Genomic DNA, 26,966 nt, shown 5'->3' with positions numbered 1-26,966 from the left:
CCCCTGCATCCAGCAGTAAGACATATATATATTTATATTTATATGTAAAGACAGAAATGAAAGGCCTCACATATTTATTACTGAACCCAGCCAACCAGTGCCTTCATAGCACACACAGAGAGAAAAAATACATTCCCAATAAAACATGTCCAACTATCCAGATAGTGGTAACATTTTCAGCTTAATATGGTAAGGTGGTCTTGACCTTCACACAACATAAATATGTGTGCCATCTCACGTGGAATTCCTTATAGACTCAGCTTGGTTCTTCTCCAATGTCTCCTTTTGAAGTTCTACCTGATTTTATTACCAGTTTTCATCTAAATCCACTGGGGAGTGGGACGATTTTGCTTTTGTTTCTTGGCCAGGAAACGCTTAATCCTGAAAGTTTTGTGAGAAGACATGGTGAGAAGCAGAGTCAAGCACACACCACGATGGCAGAGAAAGGAAGAGAGAGTAAGACAGTATATTTAACAAATGCTCTTTCTTTCAGAAATTCCCAAGTTGACTTCATACAACTTGTAATGTTATTGCTTCATAGTCCTTCTGAATCATAAAGTGAGTTCTGACTGAGGTTCCAGGTGATGTAGTAAACATTCCACACAGGGAGCTCTACCATCAAGTCAGGGGAACGCCCACCACCGCTCTCATCACTATCCCCACTACTTCCGCCACGGCCATCACATTCACCTCTACCTCCACCATCACTACTCAAGTTGGAGAAATAGAGGGAAAGGGGATAAAGGGAGGGCAAAGAAAGGTAATTCCAAAGGAACATGAGCACCAATAATGCTTTAAGGTAAACTTTCTTAAATTTTTTTTGGATAATAAGTATAGCCAATGAATAATTATATCTACAGTATTCTTTTCCTCCACATTCTTAGTTATCAGATGAAACCTTGGCTTCCTGTAAACTATGTACATTGAAGAGTGATATATTCCTCTACCTTATACAAAAGAGGACTTGCATTCCTCTCTATGCTCTTATTCTGATGTCTTTATAGTTAATTAATTAATTTACTTTTATTTATTTATTTATTTATTTTGAGACAGCGTCTCTGTCTCCCAGGCTGTAGTACAATGGTGCAATCTCGGCTCACTGCAAACTCTGCCTGTCGGGTTCAAGTGATTCTCGCACCTCAGCCTCCCGGGTAGCTGGGATTACAGGCGCCTGCCACCATGCCTGGGTAATTCTTGTATTTTTAGTAGAGACAGGGTTTCACTCTGATGGCCAGGCTGGTCTCGAATTCCTGACCTCAAGTGATAGGCCCGCCTCAGCCTCCCAAAGTGCTGGGATTATAGGCATGAGCCACCGTGCCCGGCCTATTTAATTTCTTATTGTGAATGAACGAACATGTGAATGATGCAATACATTCTAAGAACGGCCCATGTGTGATAGAGCTGTATTATGGCTGTCCCCGGCACATGGAGCAATGAAGTTCTGATATAAGTAATTGACTTCAGATCAAAACACAGTGTTGCGGTGCCTTGTATATTGTCCCAAGAGTCCATCAAGCCTCATAAAACTACATCCTTTACATGAATACTACCAAAATATAGCCATTAAAATATTTTTATATATTTTGGCCGAAAGCACTCAAAGGCCTTGACAGACCCAGTTTCTTCCCCTACTCCTCTGCTTACCTGTCCATTTCTTTTGCTGGGTCCTCTTGCTCCTTCTGCCGGCTAAGTGATCATTCCCTTGGATACTGCCTTGGACCCCTTGCTAATAAGTCTCAGCTGTGAGTTTTCCTAGGTCATTTTCTTAGGTCTCATTACACCATTCCTAGCCAGATGAAGGGCTAGGTTCCCGGTTGGGCACAATAATGGGGCTTTGTCCTTGGCTTCACCTGACCTGTTTCATTCCTTTATTAATGACCTGGATGAGCATATGGACGGAATTGCAATCTTTTCCCCTCATAGCTTCAAGGGCAGGGTGCATCCTCATCCATCTGTGCATCTCAGCACCTTGCACAGTAGCTGGCCTATTGTAGTTTTTATTTTTTATTTTTATTTATTTATTTTTTTTTTTGAGACAGAGTTTCGCTCTTGTTGCCCAGGCTGGAGTGCAATGGCGCCATCTCGGCTCACCATAACCTCCACCCTCTGGGTTCAAGCGATTCTCCTGCCTCAGCCTCCCCAGTAGCTGTGATTACAGTCATGTACCACCACGCCCGGCTAATTTTGTATTTTTTTTAATAGAGATGGGGTTTCTCCATGTCGGTCAGGCTAGTCCCAAACTCCCGACCTCGGGTGATCCACCCGCCTCGGCCTCCCAAAGTGCTGGCATTTACAGGCATGAGCCACCGCGCCCGACCTATTGTAGGTGTTGAAGAAGTGATTGGATGCTGATAAAATTTGTTGAGACTGAAGTATTCATGGGTGAGTTGATACAATTTGGAGATTGGCATTACAATACTCCAGCAAAAATTGTGATAAAATTAAATAACATAGGCTGGGTGCAGTGGCTCACACCTGTAAACCAGCACTTTGGGAGGCTGAAGTAGGCAGATCACTTGAGGTCAGGAGTTCGAGACCAGCCTAGCCAACATAGTGAAACCTGTCTCTACTAAAAATACAAAAATCAGCTACGCATGGTGGCAGGCACCTGTAGCCCCAGCTACTCGGAAGGCTAAGGCAGAGGAATTGCTTGAACTCGGGAAGCAGATGTCAGTGAGCCGAGATAGCACCACTTCCACTCCAGCCTGGGTGACAGAGTAAGACTCTACCTCAAATAAAATAAAATAACATAAAATAAGGTGGATGGGGATATAGATGAAACAGGAATAAAAAAATGTTGATGACAGTCGAAGCTAGTGATGAGTAGCTTATACTTATAAGTGATGGGGACTTATACTCCTATTTTTGTGTAATTTTTAGATTTTCCATTAAAAAAGGAAAAATAATCGTTGGTGAGGGAAAGCCATGAAGACTTCCCAAAATGCAAATAGTTCTAGAAGTATTTATAATGTGGACATTTGTAAATAAAATTTTACTACAGGGATAAGTAGCTGTATCCAACACAGTCATAAACTTCAGGGAATTAAATACAAATAAAGTGGCAAAACATTTAAAATTTATCAGAGTTTTGCTTGCTTCTTTAATTTTTATTTATATTGCCATGTGTAAACCACGTATGAAGGTTGCTAAAGCCCTTTTGCCTATCACATAGTGCACTATTTTATTTATCATTTATCATAGAAGGTTTTCCTTTCTAGAAGTGATTTTTGAATAATTTACAGGATTCAAATTTTACTGGCTAGCATCTTAAAGATATTTACCTGTTTTCTATGGCCATTACATTATTTTCCATTCATTTTAAATTTACATATATATTTCTTCTAATTGTTTTATTTAATATAGCTCACATTTTATTTTTAATTTAATATACTTTTTGTATTTTTTTGAGACAGGGTCTCAGTCTGTCACCGAGGCTAGAGTATTGTGGCACTATCATAGCTCACTGAAACCTCAAAATCCTGGGCTCATGCAATTCTCCCTGCTCAATCTCCAAGTAGCTGGGACTACAGGTGTGCACCACTATACCCAGTTAATTTTTAAGTTTTTTGTAGAGAAAGGGTTTTACTATGTTGCCCAGGCTGGTCCCCAACTCCTGACCTCAAGCAATTCTCTTACCCCAGCCTCCCAAAGTGTTGAGACTACAGGCGTGAGTCACTACACCTGACCAAGTTCATTTTCTCTTAAACTGTGTAACATAGCTGGTAACTAAGTGATGATATAAACAACTTACCACAACATGTTAGTAAATACGCATTACACAGTTCTCAAATACAGGTCGTTAAAACAATCCTCTCCCATTGATCTCCTGATTTTTTCTTAATTAATTTTACGTAGAACACATTTCTCCCTAAGCATTATAATTTCATGCCTTTATGTAATGTATTTTTATTTGGCATAGTTCTCAGTGTCCTTTTCACTTAGGGCAGAATGAGCAGGCTTTTTTTTTTAGCTTCCCCTAGGTACCAACTATGTCACCATTTACCTCATTTGAGGCTAAAAGCAACCTTGTCCACTTTACAGATAAGAAAGCAGATGCTCAGAGAAATTAAAAGACTTGATTGAGGTTATACAGTTAGTAAATGAATATTTGTTTTTGTTGTTGAAGAGACCGCGTCTCCCTCTGTAACCCAGGTGGAGTGCAGTGACGCCATCACAGCTCACTGCAGCCTCAACCTCCAGGGCTCAAGCATCCTCCAGTGTCAGCATCCTAAGGAGCTGAGATTACAGGTGCGAGCTACAGCGCCCGCCCAGGGACAATTTTTGTGTTTGTTTTAAGACGGAGTTTCGCTTTTGTTGCCTGGGCTGGAGTGCAATGGCGTGATCTCGGCTCCCTGCAACCTCCACCTCCCAGGTTCACGGGATTCTCCTGTCTCAGCCTCCCGAGTAGCTCGGATTACAGGCACACACGCCCGGGTAATTTTGTATTTTTAGTAGAGACGGATTTCACCATGTCGGTCAGGCTGGTCTCAAACTCCCGACCTCGTGATCGGCCCTCCTCGGCCTCCAAAAGTGCTGGGATTATAGGCGTGAGCCACCGCGACCAACTTGTTTTTGTTGTTTTTATTCAAAGTCTGAGGCCGTAGGAGAAACATGGCGGTGGAGTCGCGCGTTACCCAGGAGGAAATTAAGGAGCTTCAGGAGCCGATCACTACAAGACAGGCCAGTGACAGCCGCCGCCTCCGAGCGGTCGAGTTCTCCCCGGGGAACGTACCATCCAGTGAGCTGGCGATCTACACTTGGATAGATGCAACCTTGAAGGAACTGAGCTTAGTAAAATAAGCCTGTCCAGAGGCTAGAAAGAAGGGCACACATTTCAATTTTGTAGTCGTTTTTACAGATATTAAAAGATCTGACTATCGTGTGAAGGAGATTGGCCAGCACCACGTCTGGCAGAAAGGGGACTGGTGATTCCATGACCCCTGCAGTCACAGAAGTTACAACTAGGAGATTATTTGGACATAACGATTACCCCCACTCCTTCAGCGTTCATGAGTCGTATGATATTCTATTTACTATTTCTTTTATTCAGGTTTTTTGTTTTGTTTTGTTTTTTTGAGATGGAGTTTCGCTCTTGTTGCCCAGGCTGGAGTGCAATGGCGTGATATCGGCTCACCACCACCTCCGCCTCCCAGGTTCAAGCGATTCTCCTGCCTCAGCCTCCCAAGTAGCTTCAATTACAGGCAGGTGCTACCACGCCCGGCTAATTTTGTATTTTTAGTAGAGACGGAGTTTCTCCATGTTGGCCAGGCTGGTCACCAACTCCTGATCTCAGGTGATCCGACAGGCTTGGCCTCCCTAAGTGCTAAGATTACAGGTGTGAGCCACTGCCCCCTGCTTCTACTTACTATTTCTTGAATGTATTTTTCAGTCAGTTATGTAAACTTACATGCTTTTTCCTCCCCTGAAAAAAAAATCCTAAGTCTACATTTTTCACAACAGAGTCAGTCCTCCATATCTGAAGGTTCTGCATCTGTGAATTCAACCAATTTTGGGTAGAAAATATTCCCAAAATACCTCCTAAAATAATAATACTAATAAAGCAATACAACCAAAATAATACAAATAAAAATACAGTATAAGAACTATTTACATAGCATTTACGTTGCATTATGCATATTCTATCAAGAGATGATTTAACGTATACAGGAGGGCCCGGGTGCGGTGGCTTACACCTGTAATCCTAGCACTTTGGGAAGCAGAGCTGGGTGGATCACCTGAGTCAGGAGTTCAAGACCAGCCTGGGCCAACATGGTGAAACCTCGTCTCTACTAAAAATACTATATATATATATATATCTGTGTGTGTGTGTGTGTGTGTGTGTGTATATATATATATATATTAGGTGAGCATCTGTAATCCCAGCTACTTGGGAGGCTGAGGTGAGAGAATTGCTTGAACCCAGGAGGCAGAGGTTGCAGTGAGCGCAGATCGCACCACTGCACTCCAGCCTGGGCGACAGAGCAAAGACTCCATCTCAAATAAATAAATAAACAAGTATACAGGAGGGCCGACGTAGTAGCTCACACCAGTAATCCTAGTGCTTTGAGAGGCTAAGGTGGGGCGGGTGGATCACATGAAGCCAGGAGTTCGAGACCATACCAGCTCAGCCAACATGGCGAAAACCCATCTCTACTAAAAATACAAAAATCAGCCGGGCGTCGTGGTGCACACCTGTAGTTACAGCTACTATGGAGGCAGAGGTGGGAGGATGGCTTGAGCCCAGGAGTTCTAGGCCACTGCACTCCTGGGTGACAGAGTGAGGTAACATACAAGGAAGATACAAATACTACGCCATTTTTATCAGGAACCTAAGCTTCCTTAGATTTTTGTATCCATGCGTGGAGAGGGTGGTCTTAGAACCAATCCCCCACAGATACCTAGGGATGATGTATATTGTTTTGTTCTTCCATATTCAAACTTCCTGTCCATGACCTAGTATTTACTGAAAATCAGATTTTAGGATGGCACGCAAAATGGGACCCTACTGGCCTTCAGAAAATATGTTTGTTTGTTTTTGTTTTTGAAACAGTGTCTCACTCTGTCTCCCAGGCTGGAGTGCAGTGGCATGATCTTGGCTCACTGCAACCTCCACTTCCTGGGTTTAAGCGATTCTCCTGTCTCAGCCTCCCGAGTAGCTGAGATTACAGGCGTGCCATCATGCCCATCTAATTTTTGGGGTACTGTTAGTAGAGACAGGGTTTCACCCTGTTGGCCGGGCTAGTCCCAAACTCCTGACCTCAAGTGGTCCACCTGCCTCTGCCTCCCAAAGTGCTGGGATTATGCATGAGCCACTGCACAGGGCCAGACAAGATCTTATATACGAATTTATATTTGGAAAGATAGATAACTCAATTACTACTGGGGCTGGGATTTGTTGCCCAGGCTGGAGTACAATGGCGTGATCGCAGCTCACCGCAACCTCCACCTCCTGGGTTCAAGTGGAGTGTGGGAAGACAAAAACATTCTTTTATTTTCTACTTTGTATCCTTCTGCATTGAACTTAAGAACATGATGATATATACCTTTTATAACAAAATATATTTCATTATTATTATCATCATATTGTCATTATAATTAAATGGGTCAATTTCTTATCTAACTACCAACTATCTATAGAATATCAATAGATATTCAATTGTTGAATATCTATTATGTATCTGAGATGTTTTAAGTACTTAGAGGCTCCAAGTATTCTTAGTGTCGCAGGCTCCATCCCTCATTACTCTAACACATTAAAATGTACCCATCTCAAATACAATTTATATATGAATTGAGTTGAAGTTGACTAGTTTTTGTAATGTCACATTTCATAAATATTTATGGCTGGGAACAGTGGCTAACAGCTGTAATCCCAGGACTTTGGGAGGCTGAGGCAGGTGGGTCACCTGAGGTCGGGAGTTCAAGACGAGCCTGACCAACGTGGAGAAACCCTGTCTCTACTAAAAATACAAAATTAGCAAGGCATGGTGGTGGGTGCCTGTAATCCCAGCTACTTGGGAGCCTGAGGCAGGAGAATCGCTTGAACCCGGGAGGCAGAGGTTGCAGTGAGCCGAGATTGCACCATTGTACTCCAGCCTGGGCAACAAGAGTGAAACTCCGTCTCTCTCTGTCTCTCTCTCTTTCTCTCTCTCTCTCTCTCTCTCTATATATATATATATATAATTACTTTATTTATTTATTTTTGAGACAGGGTCTCGATCTGCAGCCCAGGCTGGAGTGTGGTGGTGCAATCATGGCTCATTGCAGCTTCCACCTCCCAGGCTCAAGCGATCCTCCCACCTCACCTCCTGAGTAGCTCGGACTACAGGCATGCATACTATCACACCTGGCTTTTTTTTTTTTTTTTAATTGTTAATAGAGACAAGGCCTCACTATGTTGCCCAGGCTGGTCTGAAACTCCTGGCCTCAAGTGATTTCCCTACCTTGGCCTCCCAAAGTGCTGGGATTACAGGTATAAACCACTGCACCCAGCCAACTTTGATTTTTATCAAGTTTTAAAATATTTTGTAACCAAAGCATTTTTTTTTCCTGGTCTCTAACTTTTCATAGGCCCTTGGAAATTGTGCATGAAATGGATAAAAATGGCCCCAGGTGCTGAGTACAGTGCTAGATGTTTCTGATAGGAAGGAGTATAAAATGATGCCTGCTCTCCAGAAATGTGTCATCCAGCTCTACATCTTTTCTTTCCTATCCTCAGCCCATACCTCTTCGTTGTAGTTTTTAAAAAAATTCTGTCCTTACTATCAGTTCTTTTCCTTATTCTGCTTGGTTTTGGCATAATCCATTCATTTTCTTGTGAACCCTCTAATTAGAACAAAAGTGTTTTAAGGCAGACGAAATGCAGCACAGAAGTAATTAGAATCATGCATCATTTAACGATGGGGATACTTTCTGAGAAGTGTATCAGTAGGCAATTTCATGGCTGTGTGAACGTCACAGAGTGTACTTACACAAACCTAGATGGTGCAGCCCACTAACACCTAGGCTATATGGTATAGCCTATCCCTCCTAGGCTACAAACCTGTACGGTGTGTTACTGTAGTGAATACCGTAGGCAGCTGTAACACATGGAAAGTATTGTGTACCTAAACACAGAAGAGGTACAATAAAGTATTGTACAAAGAGTAAAAAATGCGACATTCTAAAATAGGGCACTTACCATGAATAAAGCTTGCAGGACTGGAAGTCCCTCTGGGTGTCAATGAGTGAGTGGTGAGTGTGAAGGTCTAGCACATTATTGCACGCTACTGCAGACCTTATAAACCCTGTACACTTAGGTTACACTAAACTTGTAAACAATATTTTTTCTTCAATAATAAATTAACCTTAGCTTACAGTAACTTTTTACTTTGTAAACGTTTTAATTTTTAGAACTTTTTGATTCTTTTGTAACATTTGGCTTAAAAGGCAAACACATTGTACAGCTGTACAAAAACTACTTGCTTCATTTCCTTATTCTAAGAGCTTTTTTCTGTTTTTAATTTTTTAATTAAAATCTTAAATTATTTATTTATTTATCTTTTGAGATGGAGTCTCACTCTGTCACCCAGGCTGGAGTGCAGTGGCACGATCTCTGCTCACTGCAGCCTCCGCCTCCTGCCTCCTGGGTTCAAGCAATTCTCCTGCCTCAGCCTCCCAAGTAGCTGGGATTACAGGCATGAGCCACCACACTCAGCTAATTTTCTGTATTTTTAGTAGAAACGGGGTTTTGCCATGTTGGCCAGGCTGGTCTCGAACTCCTGACCTCATGTGATCCACCCGCCTCGACCTCCCAAAGTGTTGGGATTATAGGTGTGAGCCACCGCACCCAGCTAAATTTTATTTTTATTAAAAAATTTAACTAAAATTATTGTTAAATTTTGTTTAAAACTTTTTAATCTTTTTCAAAAAAATAAAATAAAATAAAATACACACCTTGGCCTACACAGAGTTGGGATTATCACTCTTTCCCCTCCACATCTTGTCCCACTGGAAGGTCTTCAGGAGCAACAACACACAGAGTTGTCATCTATGTTAACAACACCTTCTGGAATACCTCCTGGAGGGCCTGAGGTTGTTTTACAGTTAATTTTTTTCTAATATAAGGAGTTCACTCTAAAATAACAATAAAAATTATACTATCATAAACACATAAGCCAGTCACATAGTCATTTATCATTATCAGGTATTATGTTCTGTACATAACTTGTATTTGCTATACTTTTTTTTTTTCTTTTTGAGATGGAGTCTTCCTCTGTCACCCAGGCTGGAGTGCAGTGGCACCATCTCGGCTCACTGTAACCTCTGCCTCCCAGGTTCAAGTGATTCTCCTGCCTCAGCCTCCCAAGTAGCTGGGATTACAGGCACTCACCACCATGCCCAGTTATTTTTTTGTATTTTTAGTAAAGACGGGGTTTCACCATGTTGGCGAGGCTGGTCTTGAACTCCTGACCCCGTGATCCGTCCGCCTTGGCCTCCCAAAGTGCTGGGATTACAGGTGTGAGCCACCGGGCCAGCCTAATTTTTGTATTTTTAGTAGAGACGGGGTTTCACCACGTTGGCCAGGCTGGTGTTGAACTCCTGACTGCAAGTGATCCGCCTACTTCGGCCTCCTAAAGTGCTGGAATTACAGGCGTAAGCCACCATGCCTGGCCTTGTATTTGCTACACTTTTATTTGACTGGCAGCATGTTAGGTTTGTTGACACCAGCATCAACACAAAAACATAAGTGACATGTTGCACTTTATGTCATTGAGACAACAATAATGTCACTAGGCAATAGGAATTTTTTGACTCCATTATAATCTTTTGGTACCACCATTGCACATGGTCCATCATTGCCTGAAACATCATTATGCAATACATGACTGTCCATATTAGAAATCAGAATCGCAGGTCTCAAATATATACTTTCACATGCCTAAGGTAAAATATTGTGCTGATTTCTCTGAGCATTTGCTTAGATGTCTGGCTGACTTTTTGGAATTTTTGCCTAATTTATTTCAGGCAGACACAGGTCAATCACCAATTAATTGAGTACTTACATGTTTTTTGAGGAATATGACTCAGAATATTTAATCCTAGGCTTATATAAGATTGTGAGGAGCCAAATCAAATTGCAATGATAAGAGCCTGCTTGAAGATATTTTCACTGCATCATCCTGGCATGTAAATATCTTTCGTCCTGTTTGCAGAGTGTTTTGGAAATCAAGAGAATGGAATATGAAAACATCAACATTTGATTCATATGTGGAGATTCCACTTTTACCCAAAAGAAAACGTTTTAGAAAGAAAAAGTCAAGACCAGTGAGACACACCAAACGCCATGAAGAGGAGCAGGTCTATGAGCAAGCGACCACATTACCCTGTTCCATATGCAAGCACGAAATTGACCTAACTGGTATTTTTCTCCATAAGAAGCAACATGTAGCTCTGGCCACGCTGGGTTTCCAATGGATGGGTGGAAAGAAACCACAGCCCTCAGTGATTGCTGTTCAGAGACAGTTCATGATTTCTAAACTATTGTCATCTTTTATGTTCACTGAAAAAACCCTACAGAGCATTAATAATGCTTTTGAGCTGCTTTGGAAAAAACAAATACCAGCATACTATACAATTTTTGATAACATTGACAGGAGTGTCATATATTCTCAAAAAATATGTCATCTATTAATTAAAGGAGTGGGTATTTGTGAAGACAGGAATTCTACATGGAAAGCTGACATGAATGATAAATTCACTGTAGTGAGTAATTTTGGTAATAAACCTAATGTGTGTTTTTTCGGTTTGTTCGATGGACATCATGGTGCCTCAGCGGCAGAGTTGACATCCATGGAACTCCCAGTTTTACTTCTCCATCAGCTTTCCAAATTTGATCCTTCTTACCAAATGACAACTGATGAGCAACAAATAATCAATTCCTTTTACACTGTGTTTAGAGAAGAATACACAGCAATAGAAGATCTCTTTTCTGCCATAAACAAAACAGAAGCAGTGAGGCGTGAATATGAGGACATACACAAAGCCTTTGCAAAAGCATTTTGGAGAATGGATAGGCTTTTACGTCTTGGAAGAAAAGAAGTGTCCAGGGTTCAATGGAGTGGCTGCTCTGCAGTTACTTGTATATTGGAAGGCAAACCTAAAAGTCCCTATGCTCATAAGAATTGGAAAAGAAAAAACAACCATGATGGATTGGCAGAGAGCTCCACTTCCCAGGAGATGCCACAAATAATTTCTGGAATATTACATGTTGCAAACACTGGTATGTACATTGAATAGCACCAAATAACATCTTTATGTTTTTGGTTCCTTGCAGCAAAACCCCTCATGCTCCCAGAATTTTTTTATGACTTATTATTTAGCGACTTATTAGTGCCTAGAAATTGCACTGATCCATATAAGAAGCAATAAATAACCACAATTTAAGTGCAGATTGCAGGCACAAAAATATTGTAATTATTTTTCAAACAGGCACAGATATAATGTGACAAATATGTTACATTTTCCCAAAGGGGTAGCAATAGAGTTGCTTATAAAGATGAAAAGCAAAGATAACTACATATGCTTAAATCTGAACAAAATTAAAAACATTTTGTACACTTCCTCTTTTCAGAAAAATGGAGAGTTGTTTGCTCATTGTTAGTGTAGTTAAGTTGGTCAGTTACTCTGATAAGTGTATTTGCTATAGGTCATTCTCATGCTCACTGGCCAAGTAGCATCTCTTTCATCTCAGAGAGAATAACAGTTCATGCCTCAGTTTTATGAGCATGTATTCTCTTCTTAAAGAAGTTACCTGTGTTGTTTAAAAGTTATTTCAGGAAGTTTAGGAATTTGCCAAAATGGAAAGCTCAGAGGTTCCACACTGAGTTCTATGAGATACTTAACTACAGTTCTACTACCCTTTTCATAGATAGAATTATTATTAATGATACTGTCCACTTACTGAATATTGAATACAGAGTAATTTCCTCTTCTAGTCTTACAATAACTTTGACATCTAGTGATATCTAAGTATTGTTAACCCAAAGTTTCAGATGAGAAATTAAAGCTAAAAAATGTGAGATAATTTGTTCAAGGTCTCAGAAGTAACAGGAATTGGAGTTGGAAATCAGTCCTGCCATATCATGTTACCTCTTAACGGGATTGTTTCCAAAGCCTGAGGAGGCTGGGCCTCAGCGAGTGGGACTTTGTGGCAGAGACAGTGTTGCAAGGCCAGATAATCACAAAGAATACTACAACGAATGTCAAGGCCCCAGAAAGTCAGCCTGTTTCTGATCCAGCCTGGTTCTGAGCCTGAAATGTCAAGGACTCCAGACTAAACAACAAGAAAGCTAAGTGCATGTCCACTGCCTCAGAGTCTTTGCCATTTCTCAGGCTCTATGCTGAGGTTCCAAATAGTTCATAGACATAATCATTACAGATTTAAGACCAATCTGTGAACTGACCCATATTCTTGGAATTGGGACCCCTACAGAAGTTATCATTAATTATAAGAGTCTTTGTAAAATTAATATGACAAATTATGACATATTCAATAAGTGGATACTGTTATTAAATGTCTAGACATGGCCAGGGGTGGTGGCTCATGCCTGTAAATTCCAGCACTTTGGGAGGCCGAGGTGGGTAGATCACCTCAGGTCAGGAGTTTGAGACCAGCCTGGCCAACATGGTGAAACCCTCTCTCTACTAAAAATATTAAAAAAAAAAAAAAAAAAAAAAATTAGCTGAGCGTAGCAGGCGCCTGTAATCCCAGCTACTCGGGAGGCTAAGGCAAGAGAATTGCTTGAGCCTGGGAGGCAGAGGTTGCAGTGAGCTGAGATCACACCACTAAACTCCAGACTGGGCAATGAAGCGAGACTCCGTTTCCAGAAAAAAAAAAAAAAAATGGCCAGGCGCAGTGGCTGACTCCTGTAACCAGTGCTTTGGGAGGCCAAGGCGGGCGGATCATGAGGTCAGGAGATCAAGACCACACTGGCCAACATGGTGAAACCCTGTCTCTACTAAAAATACAAAAATTAGCTGGGCATTGTGGCGCATGCCTGTAATCCCAGCTACATCGGGAGGCTGTGGCAGGAAAATGGCTTGAATATAGGAGACGGAGCTTGCAGTGAGCCGAGATGGCACCACTGCTCTCCAGCCTGGTAACAGAGCAGGACTCAGGACTCCATCTCAAAAAAAAAAATAAAAAAAATCTAGATACACTGCTGATTGGTTGGTTCTAATCTCCAGGTCCAACAATGGGATTTAATTTCCAGGCCTATACAATGGGGTTAAACTGTTTGCATCTAGGCATGTTGCATTTTAATAGAAAGACACATGGGTGAAACAATTCAAATTGTAAAAGAGAGAACCTGAGGTCATGATTCAGCTACAAAAGTACTCCTGTAAGAAAGAACTTTAAATGACTTCCAGCCATAAAAAAAAATTTTTACACAAAATTTTCAAGAATTATTTTGTATTTTATAGAACAGGATTAATTATAGCGAGGGAATTAGGTTTCCTTTTTATAAAATTCATAAAATATCAATGTCATCATAACTCTAGAATTTAAAAAAATTCTTAACTTATATATGAAATATGAGTTCAATGATGAAGCCACCGAATAAATGTTGAATTTGTACATGTGGAAAAAGGTACTGCCAGACTCACATTCTTTTTAAAAATGTTTATCTATTTTATTGATACATAATAATTATAAATATTTATGGGGTACATGTGGTATTTTGATATATGCATATAATATGTAATGACCAAATCAGGGTATTTAAAATATTCATCACCTGAAATGTGTACTATTTCTTTGTGTTGGGAACACTTCAACTCTTCTAGCTATTTTAAGATATACAGTGAATTATTGTTTACTATAGTCACCCTAATGTGCTATCAAACACTAGAACTTATTCCTTGTCTCTGACTGAATGTCTGTACCTTTTTTATTTTTTGAGATGGAGTCTCACTCTGTTGCCTAGGCTGGAGTGCAGTGGCACCATCTTGGCTCACTGCAACCTCCGCTTCCCGGGTTCAAGCCATTCTCCTGCCTCAGCCTTCTGAGTAGCTGGGATTATAGGTGCATGCCACCACACCTGGCTAATTTTTGTATTTTTAGAAAAGACAGGGTTTCACCTTGTTGGCCAAGCTGGTCCCGAACTCCTGACCTCAGGTGACCCACCCTCCTCTGCCTCGCAAAGTGCTAGGATCATAGACGTGAGCCACCGTGCGCAGCCTAAATTTTGTATTTTTAGTAGAGACAGGGTTTCAACATGTTGGTCAGGCTGGTCTCGAACTCCTGACCTTGTGAACCACCCACCACAGCCTCCCAAAAGTGCTGGGATTACAGGGGTGAGTCACTGCATCCAGCCTGTTTGTACTTATTAACCAACTTTACTTTATCTCCTCCTGCCCTGTCCCCAACCTTTCCCAGTCTTTGGTAACCATCATTCTGCTTTACTTCATTGAGATCAACAATTTTTAGCATCCACATATGAAAGAGAACAAGTAATGTTTGTCTTTCTGAGTCTGGCTTATTTCACTTAACATTATGTCCTCAGTTCCATCCACGTTGCTACAAATGACAGAATTTCCTTCTTTTTCATGGCTTAATAGTATTCCATTGTGTACATATACTACATTTTCTTTATTCATTCATCTACTGATGGACATTGTTGACCCTGCATCTTTACTACTGTGAATAGTGCTGCATAAAATGTGGGGGTACAGGTGTCTCCTTGATATCATTGGCTACATACTCAGTAGTGGGATCTGCTCCCCGTGACTCAAATATCTGTTAGACCCTATCTCCAACATTGTTGATAAAATTTCAAGATGATGTTTGGGGGGAACAAAAATACACACCATAGCAGGGCCTTTATTATGTTGAGATGTGTTTCTTCTATGCCTAATTTGTTGAGAATTTTTATCATGAAGAGATGCTGAATTTTATTTTAAAAATTTGGGGGGCATTTATTGAGATCATCATACGGTATTTCTCCTTCATTCTGTTGGTAATGTGTCATATTTATTTTATTTTTAATGCTGACTGTATTACAAGTCATCACGGTGGGCTATTTATCATACTCAGTAGTGGGATCTGCTCCCCATGACTCAAACATGTATCAGAACCCATCTCCAACATTGTTGATAAAATTTCAACATGATGTTTGGAGGGAACAAAAATACACACCGTAGCAGGGCCTTTCATATGTTGAGATGTGTTTCTTCTATGCCTAATTTGTTGAAAAGTTTTATCATGAAGAGATGTTAAATTTTATCCAAAAAATTTTTGGCCATCTGTTGAGATAATCATATGGTATTTCTCCTTCATTCTGTTGGTAATGTGTCATATTTATCTTATTTTTAATGCTGACTGTATTACAAGTCATCACGGTGGGCTATGGGGAAACGTTTTCAATTAGCAGTAATCACACCGTGGCTAAACCTCACTGGCTATGATACTGCCTCTGCATGAAGCTTCACATTTATTGATTTCTGTGTGAACCATCCTTGCATCCCTGGAATAAATCCCACTTGATCATGGTGCTTTTAAAAAAATACATGTTGTTTGATTCAGCTTGGTAGTATTTTGTTGAGGATTTTCACGTCTACATTCATCAGGGATATTGGCCTATAGTTTTCTTCTTTGTTGTTGTGTCTTTTCTGATTTTGGTATTCAGGTAATGCTGGGCTCGTGGAATGAGAAAGATTTCCTTCCTCTTCAATTTTCTGAAATAGTTTGAGAAGAATTAGTGTTAATTCTTTTTTGAGTTTGGTAGAATTCAGCAGTGAAGCCATCTGGTCCTGGGCTTTAATTTGGGGGACTTTTTATTACTGACTCAATCCTGCTACTTGTTATTGGTCTGTTCAGGTTTTCTATTTCCTCCTGGTTCAATTTTGGTAGGGTTGTATGTGTCCAGGTGTTTATGTTTATCCATTTCCTCTAGGTTTTCTAATTTGTTAGGGTATAGTTGTTCGTAACAGTCCCTAGTGATCTTTTGTTTTTCAGTGGCATCTGTTGTAATGTCTCCTTTTTCATTTGTTTTTTTGGGATTTTCTCTTTTTTCTTGTTTAGGCTAGCTAATGGTTTATTGACTTTTAAAATCTTTTCATAAAAACAACCTTTTGTTTGATTGATCCTATGTGTATTTTTTAGTGTCTATCTTGGTTAATTCTGCTCTGATCTTTATTTTTTTCCTTCTATTAATTTTGAGTTTGGTTTGTCCTGGCTTTCTAGTTTCTTGTGGTGCATTGTTATGTTGCTTATTTGGAGTTTATTACTATAAATTTCCCTATTAGTATCACTTTTGCTGCATCCCATAGGTTTTGGTATGCTATATTTTGATTTTCATTTGTTTCAAGAAGTTTTTGATTTCCTTTTTAATTTCTTCATTGACCCTATGATTGTTGAGGAGCATGTTGTTTAATTTCCATGTGTTTGTACAATTTCCAATGTTCCTCTCGCTATTGATTACTAGTTCTATTCCATTGTGGTATGAAAAAATACTACTTGCCAGATGCCTGAAGTCAAGGTGTTCACAGGGCCATGCCTTTTCTAAGGTAGAATCCTTCCATGGGTCTTCCAGCTTATGGTAGCTCCAGGCATTCCCTCACCCACAGCTGCGTAATTCCAGTCCCTGCCTTGATTTTCACATGGCATTTTACTGTTCTGCCCGTGTGTCTCTACTCTGTGTATCTCTTATAAAGACATTTCTCATTGGAATTCGGGCCCACCTGGATAATCCAGAATGGTGTCATTTTGAGATCCTTAACTACAACTGCAAAAACTATTTTTTTTTTTCCCCAATAAGAACACATTGACAGGTTGTGGGTGTTAGGAGTAAATGTGTGTTTTGGATATGTGGTCTTGAGCTTTGTTTTGGGATGAAATTACTTGGAAATAGTTTGATCCTTTTAGATCCTGTTTTTGTAATTTATCAGGCAAGTCCAGGGCAGTGGTTAGTTTGGGTCTAATTATTCTCTGCTCCTGAGGAAAAACCTTCCTAAGCATGCTACCTAATGATTCCTGAATTAATATCTTTTCAGTCTGGCTGGTTGGAACAGGATTTATTCTACCAGCCCTATGAGTCCTCAGCAATGCTCCCTCTAATCCTTTTCAAAAATGTTTCTTTTCCCAGTTTCCACCCACACATGTATTCACCAGTACCCATCTAAACACTTGAGAAAGACCTACTAGAGAAAGACCCTCGAAAGATATCTGGAATTCTCTGTGCCTCTCTTTTCTCTCTGGTATTCTGTCCTTGGCAAGCTCTAGCTGCACTGGTTTCCCTGGACTCTTGGCTCTGTCTCTTCAAAACAGATGAAAGTGTAAATCCAGTCACTGTTATTGTATCTTGACCAGAAAGATAAGAAATTCCATATAATTTATGTTTTGGGGAATTATTTGAGAGATGTGTCATCCAGAGTACTGCATTTGCTCCTGCCTGGTGTCTGCCTGTTGACACTATCAATATGTACTAAGTGATCCATTTGAGGCTTTCAGACTACAAATACGTGAAGGTTGGTGGTTTCACATTCTTTGTTTCGTAGAGATGGGGTGTTGTTATGTTGCTCAGGCTGGTCTCGAACTCTTAGACTCAAGTGATCCTCCCATCTTGGCCTCCCAAAGTGCTTTGATGCTTTGATGAGCTTTAATCTTCTCATGTATTAAACATGTGATTATCTTTTCCTCACAGGATTACAGATGTGAGCTACAATGTCAAGCCAGTTCCAAGTTCTCTGTAGCTTCCTTTCTTCCCTCTTTCTCTCTTTGACATAATTTGAAATAGTCAGTTTTTCTGTAGTCTGTGTGGTGCAGCAGGCCTAGGTTTATTTTTGGTTCACTGTTTCAGTGAGGCCATCGTCCTCTGGGGTCCTAGCTTTGTTGTGGTGAGCCATTTAGTCTTCCCCATCTCGGAGAAGCCCTAGCTTTTTGTCTCCTGTTTCATAAGCCTGTGATTTTTTTTTTTTTAAATACAGAGTTGGGTCGGGTGCAGTGGCTCACTCCCGTAATCCCAGCACTTTGGGAGGCCGAGGCGGGTGGATCACACGGTCAGGAGCTCAAGACCAGCCTGGCCAACATGGTGAAACCCCGTCTCTACTAAAAAATACAAAAATTAGCCAGGTGGGGTGGTGGGCGCCTGTAATCCCAGCTACTTGGGAGGCTGAGGCAAAGAATTGCTTGAACCCAGGAGGTAGAGGTTGCAGTGAGCTGAGATCGTGCCACTGCACTCCAGCCTGGGCAACAGAGTGAGACTCCGTCTCAAAACAAACAAACAAACAAAACAGTCTTGCTCTGTTATCCAGGCTGGAGTGGAGTGGCTCGATCTTGGCTACTGCAACCTCCACCTCCCGGATTCAGGGTTCAAGCGATTCTCCTGCCTCAGCCTCCCGAGTAGCTAAGATTACAGGCACATGCCACCACACCCAGCTAATTTTGTTTTATGTAAAGACGGGGTTTCAACATGTTGGCCAGGCTGGTCTCACACTCCTGACCTTAAGTGATCCACCTGCTTTAGCCTCCCAAAGTGCTGGGATTATAGTTATGAGCCACTGCACCTGGCCACCTTGTGAAAATTTAATGTGGATTTATTCGGCTCAATACATGGTCTTAGGTAAAAGCTAGTTTCTGCTCTTGGTATACCTGAATTTAGTCATTATGCTTCTTGAGTATTTTGTACTTTCTGCTATATTATCCAGGATATTTACTTGTTCTCAGTGGGTCAATCTGAGACCCAGACTGCCTCATTACTGCTCCTTTTTAATATTTGAGTGCTTTCGTGTATCTGTTATTCCAATATCTTTATGTCTAGATTGTACATTTGTTAATAATTCCTTTTAATGAAGCCCTGTAAACTTTTATTTCTAGTGTCCTAGCTTTCTGTCTCAAAAGCTCACAGTAAATTCAGAGACCAGGCACAACTTTACCCACTATTTCTCTATTATTCACTTTTTTTTTTTTTTTTTTTTGAGATGAGGTTTTGCTATGTAGCCAGGAGCGCAGTGGTTATTCTTAGGCTCAATCAGAGGATACTGCAGCCTGGAACCCCTAGCCTCAAGCGGTCCTCCTGCCTCAGCCTCCCAAGTAGCTGGGCCTATAGCCTACGCCACCACACCCGGCTATCACAATTTTTAAATTGGTGGTCACCTGAATCCCCCTTCCCTTCTCAAGACTGCCACATCACTTCTTCATCTGATCTTCAAAATCTGTGAGGAAAGGATAATCACATTTTTAATACATGAGAAGACTAAAGCTCATCAAAGCATTATACAAGGTTATATAAAGTGAGTGAGCCAGGACTCATCTCTCAGGCCTGAAGTCTGGTTACATCAAATGAACAGTACTAGCTCTCTCCTGTTTTTAGGGTGTCTTCATTTTTATGTGGACTTTTCTGTCTTCATTCATCGCTAATGCTGTATTTGCAGACCTTAGTTGCCTTTCTTCTCTGGATGCGTTTCCATGGGTGTGAAAATGTGTTCATTCGGATTAGTTTAGTAAGTTGCTTTTAAAATTATCTCCACCCCTACCATTTTCCCCTAAAGTCTAATTCAACTCCAGAATCTCCTTCAATTTTGTGCAGGAAAAAAGCCAAATTCTTAACACTGACATTTTATATAGCTTCCCTTCCCCTTCTCCCTTTTTTTGATGGTGGTGCTGAGGAACTCTCACATGTTTACAAACCTGATTCTGAGAACACATTCAACAAATATTTCATAAATAGTTGAGACTCGTGCATAATATAGTTAGGCTTGAGGGGTACAATGGTGAGCAATGAACAATGGACATGAGTTTCATGATCATACACGTCTATAAAACAAAAGGATATTTTGAACATCCAGTGAAAGCTAGTTCAACATGAGTGAGGCTCTTAAGATAACCATTCTTAGGAAGTCACAAAGCTGCTGTCCATGCATAAAATTAAACAAATTCAGCCTCTTTTGCTGAAACTAGAGCACTGAAGAAAAACTGGATATAGACTGTTTCCCCTAATCTTATTTACATGCAATTCTAATTTACTTATGCTTCTTTATAATTGTAATTTTTCCTTTCCCCAGTAACTATTTCAATTTTTCCCAAGTTCCAAGTTACCACTGCCTGTCTTAAGCCTGTAATTCTACTTTGTATTTTCTTATAATTCTTTTATAAATGGGTCTGAAATGAAACATTTGTCGTTTCCCCTCAATTTCTTTTGAATAGCCTACCTGCTTTTCTCTTCTTAGAACACTAAATAACCTTTAAGTGTCTACCTCTTAAATTAGCTTATTGAGTCTCACAGTAACTTTGACAAACAACACTGCAGGTGAAAAACTGTTACTTAGTGAAATAAAGTGATCTAATGAAGGCCACACAGACAAAAGTTTGGGGTTAAAGTCTGACTGTGTCAGGCTCCTAAATCCTTCCACTCCCCATACTGTTTTTCTACACCAAACTGTCCTTATTACCCATGGGCAACGTTGTACATCCTAGGTGTGTTTTTATTTTTCCTGCTTCATCCATCATGTATATAGGTATGTTTTTTTCTGACCACCACATAAAGTTCCTTTTCCTCTTCTCTCACTCTTTCTTAAAAATTTCCTGTTCTAATCAACACTAAGTCATCTTTCTGGCTTTATCTGAGAAAAATCTTGATATTGCCTACTCAGCTCTAGAATTCCCTGGTTGGGATTCCAGAGTTCACTCTAAGTTTACTGACTTTTCCTTCTCACAAAAATTGGTGATAACCCAGTAATTGCAGGAGGCAGCCACATCATTACCCTCTGCATAAGAAACACTTTACCTGACTATGCCACTTTAAAAAGGCTTGAGCATCATCTCAAAGCGGCTCTTTTTAATCCCCAAGATTATTGTTCCTAAACACATTGCTCTTCCAGTAATCCTGTTCCATTTTTATTCTGGTAACATTTTCTGAAGAGCGCAATCTCTCCAAATACTGAAAGTTGTTACCTTTGTCTAGGACTTGAATTCATTTATGCTTAGATTAAAATTTTGTGGTGGTTTTCAACACAGTTCATTGCTTGGTTAGCTGTTCGCATTTCCTCCAAACAGATGTTACCAAGAAACTTTTTAAAAAGCCAAATTGTCCTTTCTCTTAAGCTATCAAAGGCTGCTTCCGCTCCACGTCTCCAGACTACATGGACATAACAGTGATATTTAATAATCTTCCTCTAATTTCCCATCTTCATGGAAACCTTTTGTTCATTATCATGTTCAAGCTTTCAGTTTAATATAGCACTTGACTTCAAACATCCTGTTTGTAGCTGACAGCATATGCCGCTCATTGTTACAAAATGCAACTGTTGACTCTGCACATCTAATTTTTTAGTTCGTTCCATTAGTAGTCTTCCCGATGAATCTTATTTACCCTCTACTTCCTGGGTTAAACACACAAATAGTTAAGAAACGCTGGCTACTTCTCCTTCACTTTTTCTTTCCTTCATGCACCATTCATACAGGTGAAGAATGCGATGCCAGGTGCAGTGACTAGCGCCTATAATCGCAGCATTTTGGGAGACAAAAGCAGGAGGATCGCTTGAGCCCAGGAGTTTGAGACCAGCCTGGGCAACACAGCGAAAGCCTGTTTCTACCAAAAAAATGCAGAAATTAGCCGGGTGTGGTGGAACATGCCTTTAGTCCCAGCTCTCGGCAGGCTGAGGTGGGAGGAACACCTGAGCCCAGGGAAGTCAACACTGCAGTAAGCCGTGATCATACCACTGCACTCCAGCCTGGGTGAGAGTGAAACCCTGTCTCCAAAAGGAAAAAAAATAAATAAATAAAAGGCATTATCTCCCTTTTTAACAGGTAGAGCAAGAACTGCAACCAGGATTTAATGTCCTTTCTCTTAAAATATTTTATTGTGCTGAACCCAAAGGATCTTCACAATAAAATGGGCTCCATTTACTCAGTTAGCACATTAAGTGCCACTTCATGTTGCCTTGCTGATTCAGTAATAATTTATAATCCAGCAAAAGTCATTATTTTACTGACTTATGTTCTGCAAAATCTAAGTCGAATAATCAACAGTAAGACAAGTTAATACACAATATTAATAACCACACTATAAAGAAATGAGGGGCCATGTGGCCTTTAAGAACTATTTATGTAGAGTTTCCAAAATATTTTTCACAAACATCATCTTTTAGTCCCAATCCAGTAGCTCAGCTATTAAAAATTCCTATTATATAAATGAGACAATAGTTTCCGTCTCTATCTGACACTAATGCTTTTACCAATTTAGGCTTTGGGTCTCACTCTGTCGCACAGACTGAAGTGCAGTGGTGCAATCTTGACTCACTGCAACCTCCGCCCCCAGGTTCAAGCAATTCTTGTGCCACAGCCTCCTGAGTAGCTGGAATTACAGGCGTGCACCATCATGCCCGGCTAATTTTTGTATTTAGTAGAGACAGAGTTTCGCCATGTTGGCCAGGCTGGTCAAGTGATCCTCCTGCCTCAGCCTCCCAGAGTGCTGGAATTACAGGCATGAGCCACCACACTGGCCACCAATTTAGGCTTTCCAACTATAGTACAATACTAGTTGCATGGACTTCAACCTTTTTTTTTTTTTTTTTTGAGACAGTCTTGTTCAGTCACCTAGGCTGGAGTGCAGTGGCGTGACTTCAGCTTACTGCAACCTCCACCTCCTGTGTAGAGGCGGTTCTTGTGCCTCAGCCTCCCAAGTAACTGGGATTACAGGCGTGCATGCGCCACCATGCCCGGCTAATTTTATTGTATTTTTAGTAGAGATGGGGCTTTGCCATGTTGCCCCAGCTGGTCTCAAACTTCTGGCTTCAACTGATTTGCCTGCCTCAGCCTCTCAAAGACTGGCGTTTACAGGTGTAAGCCACCACACCTGGCCTTGGACCTCAACCTTCTAAGTCTGAATTCTTTTAGCTATAAAACCGTGGGCCTAGAATTGAACTCCTCCTGCAAGCAACTAAATGATCCCAGGTACAGGATCATATTTAAAACCAGAATATTCTATGCAAATTTGGCATTCTATTCCAGGAATTTTAAATCTCAAAGATGTTATAATAATCAAATATTATTAACCCCATCTCAGAACAGTTTAATAACTTTCTATAAATCACAAATGATTTCATACCAAGAAAAACAACATGTAATTATATGTAATTTTAAAAATATAAAATTATATTCCTAAAAACTTGGGGAAAATCAATTTTTCCTAACTAAAAAAATTCAGTTGTTCTTTAAAAATACTCCACAAAAAGTTACAGTAATATATAACCTCCCGCCAGTCTGTTCAGATCCTGTTTAAACTGTAAGAGTTCAATGAAGCACACTATCATGGATTCATCTGAACCATGAACAAACTACAACCAACTTTTAAGATTTCAGTTTCCAACCAAAGGGTTTAATGTTGGCTGCCTATTATTCATGTAATACATTAATAATGTATTTCTTCACAGGAATGATTGACTTAATTTTTAAAAACTACACATTATAGCAGCCTAACATTAATAGTGACATTCTAATGTTTTTATCACCCATGACCTAAGCACATTCAAGTTTTAACTTGTACTGGTTACACAACTGTCATTCTGTTTTTTTAAAAAAATCAAAGTTTGTGTTTTAAATTGAAGAAGCATTTATCTTAAAACATTTAAAAATCTGCTAGATGGAATATATGTTGGCTATAAAAAAGTTCAACTCATGACTCTCCAATATAAGTAATATTAAGTCATTTCATTTAAAAATTTAGAAGTTACTTTGCATTATCTGTAATGTTAACACTAAATGTAGTAGTTTTAAACACTAAAAGTTGCTTAACAATGAGGTATAAAATGATCTGTTTGAATCTGTATTTACTATAAATCATTCAGTAGTGATATATTACACATATTTAAACAGTACTTTTACATAGCCTGCTTTCTGTTTAGCATTGAAACACAGAATTTACTAAAGTTAGCAGATTTTGAATACAATTGGTTATCTCTAGGATAAAAATTTCTTCTTTTAAAAAATAATCTTTTAGGTAATGTGCAAGCAGTCTTGTGCAGAAATGGGAAAGGTTTTTGCCTAACCAAAGAACATACTACACGAAACACAAATGAAAGAAGAAGAATACTTCAGAATGGAGCAGTCATTAGTTCAAATGAACCATACGGGCTTGTAGAAGGGCAAGTAAAAACTACACGAGGACTTGGATTTCATGGAAATCTCAAGCTGAAAAAGTCCATTATCCCAGCACCTCAAACTATTTCTGTCCCTATAGATGACCTATGTCAATTCCTTATTTTAGCTACTAATGGACTTTGGGAAGTTTTGGATAAAGAGGAAGTCACTGCCCTGGCAATGACAACATTTCACATGTATAAAGAAACATACTGTTCTATCATACCTAAAAAGTCTTCACCATCCAAAGGGCCTCTGCTTTTTTCAACCAGTGAACCAAACCTTACTAAATCACAAAGTAATATCCACGTATTGTTTCAGTATAAATCTGTATCTGAAGGATGTGTGTCAACTACAAATTCCAAAGAAAATTTGTCCGATTCAAACTATTCTAAATACTGCATTTATAACCCTGAGAATGTAGAAACATTTCCAGCAGAAACGACTCATCATAAACCTTGCAGTGAAAAAATAACTGACAGACCAACCAGTGTCAATGGTGTGGCAACAAATGAAAAAGAATCAGGCACTAAGAGTTTCTATGAAGGTGCAGCTGAGTATGTTAGCCGTGAACTTGTAAATGCTGCTTTACTGGCTGGCTCCAGAGACAACATTACAGTTATGGTCATATTTCTCAATGGAAGTGAATATCAGCTTCTGACATAAAAAATAAAGTTCCAATTATCCAGAACACCAAAATATAATACCATAAAGCAATTCTTCAATGATCCAGATATTAGAACGATTCATCAATAACATGCAAACAATTTTATGAACACAGTAAAGAAAATACAAAAGCGGATATTAGGTCATATAATATCATTTATATATGTTCACTGTTTTATGCCAAAAAAAAAAAAAAAAAAAGAAAAGCCAATACTTGCTTTTTATACCACTTTATTCCAACCTGAGCACCTCAATATAAAACTAAACACTGGTGAACCGTTTTCCTAATTCTGCATTATTGTAAATGTACAAGTTCTCCTAGCAGTCCAACACTTAAATAGACTAAATCATCTCTGACACATGGTAGCTTTCATATAATGAAAATACCTAAAATAATTAGTGCAATATACTGAACTGATCAAAATAAAATGAACTTTGGAAAAGAAGGCTGCAAGATTGTTACTAACATATCGCAATACTTTATGTTACAAATTACGGGTACATTGTTTATTATGGTTCTAGCCATGGAGGAACAACTGAAGCCCCTTCTTGTCAAAGGGGGAGAGAGAAATAATTAGCTGTTTTAGTAACTGTACATTTTGTATACTTTTAAGCAATTCTTAAATATTACAGAAAAGTAATACAGATATGGAGACTACAATGCAGTACCCTATTTACAGTACAGCTGAAGATCGAATTTAAAATAATCAAGTTTGAATATACATAATTGTTAGTGCATTGACTATGTTATGTCAAAAGGGAACAAAAGCCCCCTCCCTGCCCCAAACAACAAAACCTATGTAATGGCCAGCAGTGATTAATCGGAAATCACAGACACCTGGTTTATTTCATTTTTGTTAAAGAACTCACATGTTTGAAAGGAACACTATCCATTAAGGTGCATTTATTAGTTCTCAAATTCTTAAAACAAGATGGTATTGCATTTGATTTTTACCCCATTTAAAAAAAAAACAGGACTGGCTATAATTAAGATACCATTAATACTCTTCCCCACCCCCCAACCTTGTATATGTGGGATTATTTTCTTGTGGCTAATTTATTAAAATGTGGAATGTACATTTTAAATACAGATACCAGGAGAAATGAACATTTGCCTGAATACTATGGCTAAGCATCATAAATAACTTTAGAATCTCCTTCTAAAAAAAGGATGTTTTTGAAAAGCCCAAATTAGTAAGTTCCAAATTTTTTTTCACAGGTGACTACTGTACCAGTGTGGAGAAATGGGCTGGTTAACTGTGTGGGTCCAGACAGTCATTTGTTTATATTCCTAGTGATGAGAAATTATTCCTCCTAACCTTCCAATGAAACAAGTGTCCACATAGTTCTCATTTTTTCCCTATTGTTGAAACATTAGTGAGAAGGACCCATGCATGTTATTAAAAATTAAGTTCAAAACACTTAAAATAATTCTGTATTAGAAACTTGACTCTATCATAAGTCTCTTCTTTTGGAAGTCATACTGGGCTGGTTAAATGCTCCAATTCCATTGTTATTAACATTTAGGAAGCAGAAGACTATTCCAGCTAGTTCAAACTAGAGGTTTAGTTACTACAACACTGACTCCTGGTTGGTTGTGTGGGTTCGGTGAGGTCTACTCCTCTTCCTCTGGCAGAATTTGCTCCTGGATTTTGTGGTTCATTCTTTGGCAATTTTTTAG

General features: G+C 39.6%; 2 protein-coding genes and 1 pseudogene across 2 annotated transcripts in view; 1 reads left to right on the top strand and 2 right to left on the bottom strand.

Annotated features, from left to right (window-relative positions):
* On the top strand, positions 1-26,247 carry PP2D1 (protein phosphatase 2C like domain containing 1). Its single transcript, XM_033212774.1, has 3 exons — positions 1-799; positions 10,695-11,761; positions 24,480-26,247. Exons 1-3 carry the CDS (start codon positions 777-779, stop codon positions 25,283-25,285), a joined length of 1,896 nt encoding a protein of 631 aa, XP_033068665.1. The 5' UTR covers positions 1-776; the 3' UTR covers positions 25,286-26,247.
* LOC117084552 lies at positions 15,837-15,968 on the bottom strand (annotated as a pseudogene).
* The window catches only part of RAB5A (RAB5A, member RAS oncogene family), a 37,196-nt gene continuing 35,729 nt past the window's right edge, over positions 25,500-26,966 (bottom strand). The window contains exon 6 of the mRNA XM_033212775.1: positions 25,500-26,966. Coding sequence (XP_033068666.1) covers positions 26,851-26,966 — 116 coding nt within the window. The 3' untranslated portion in view covers positions 25,500-26,850.

The sequence above is a fragment of the Trachypithecus francoisi genome, unplaced genomic scaffold (assembly GCF_009764315.1).
Source record: "Trachypithecus francoisi isolate TF-2019V2 unplaced genomic scaffold, Tfra_2.0 Lachesis_group0, whole genome shotgun sequence".
In the NCBI taxonomy this organism is placed as follows: Eukaryota; Metazoa; Chordata; class Mammalia; order Primates; family Cercopithecidae; genus Trachypithecus; species Trachypithecus francoisi.
This window is presented reverse-complemented; position numbering and strand designations above follow the sequence as displayed.

Excerpts from the sequence above, each read along its gene's own strand:
- PP2D1 (XM_033212774.1), top strand. The coding sequence starts at position 777 with ATGAGCACCAATAATGCTTTAAG. Across the intron at positions 800-10,694 it reads AGCACCAATAATGCTTTAAG|AGTGTTTTGGAAATCAAGAG; the intron begins GTAAACTTTCTT and ends TCCTGTTTGCAG. Across the intron at positions 11,762-24,479 it reads ATTACATGTTGCAAACACTG|GTAATGTGCAAGCAGTCTTG; the intron begins GTATGTACATTG and ends ATAATCTTTTAG.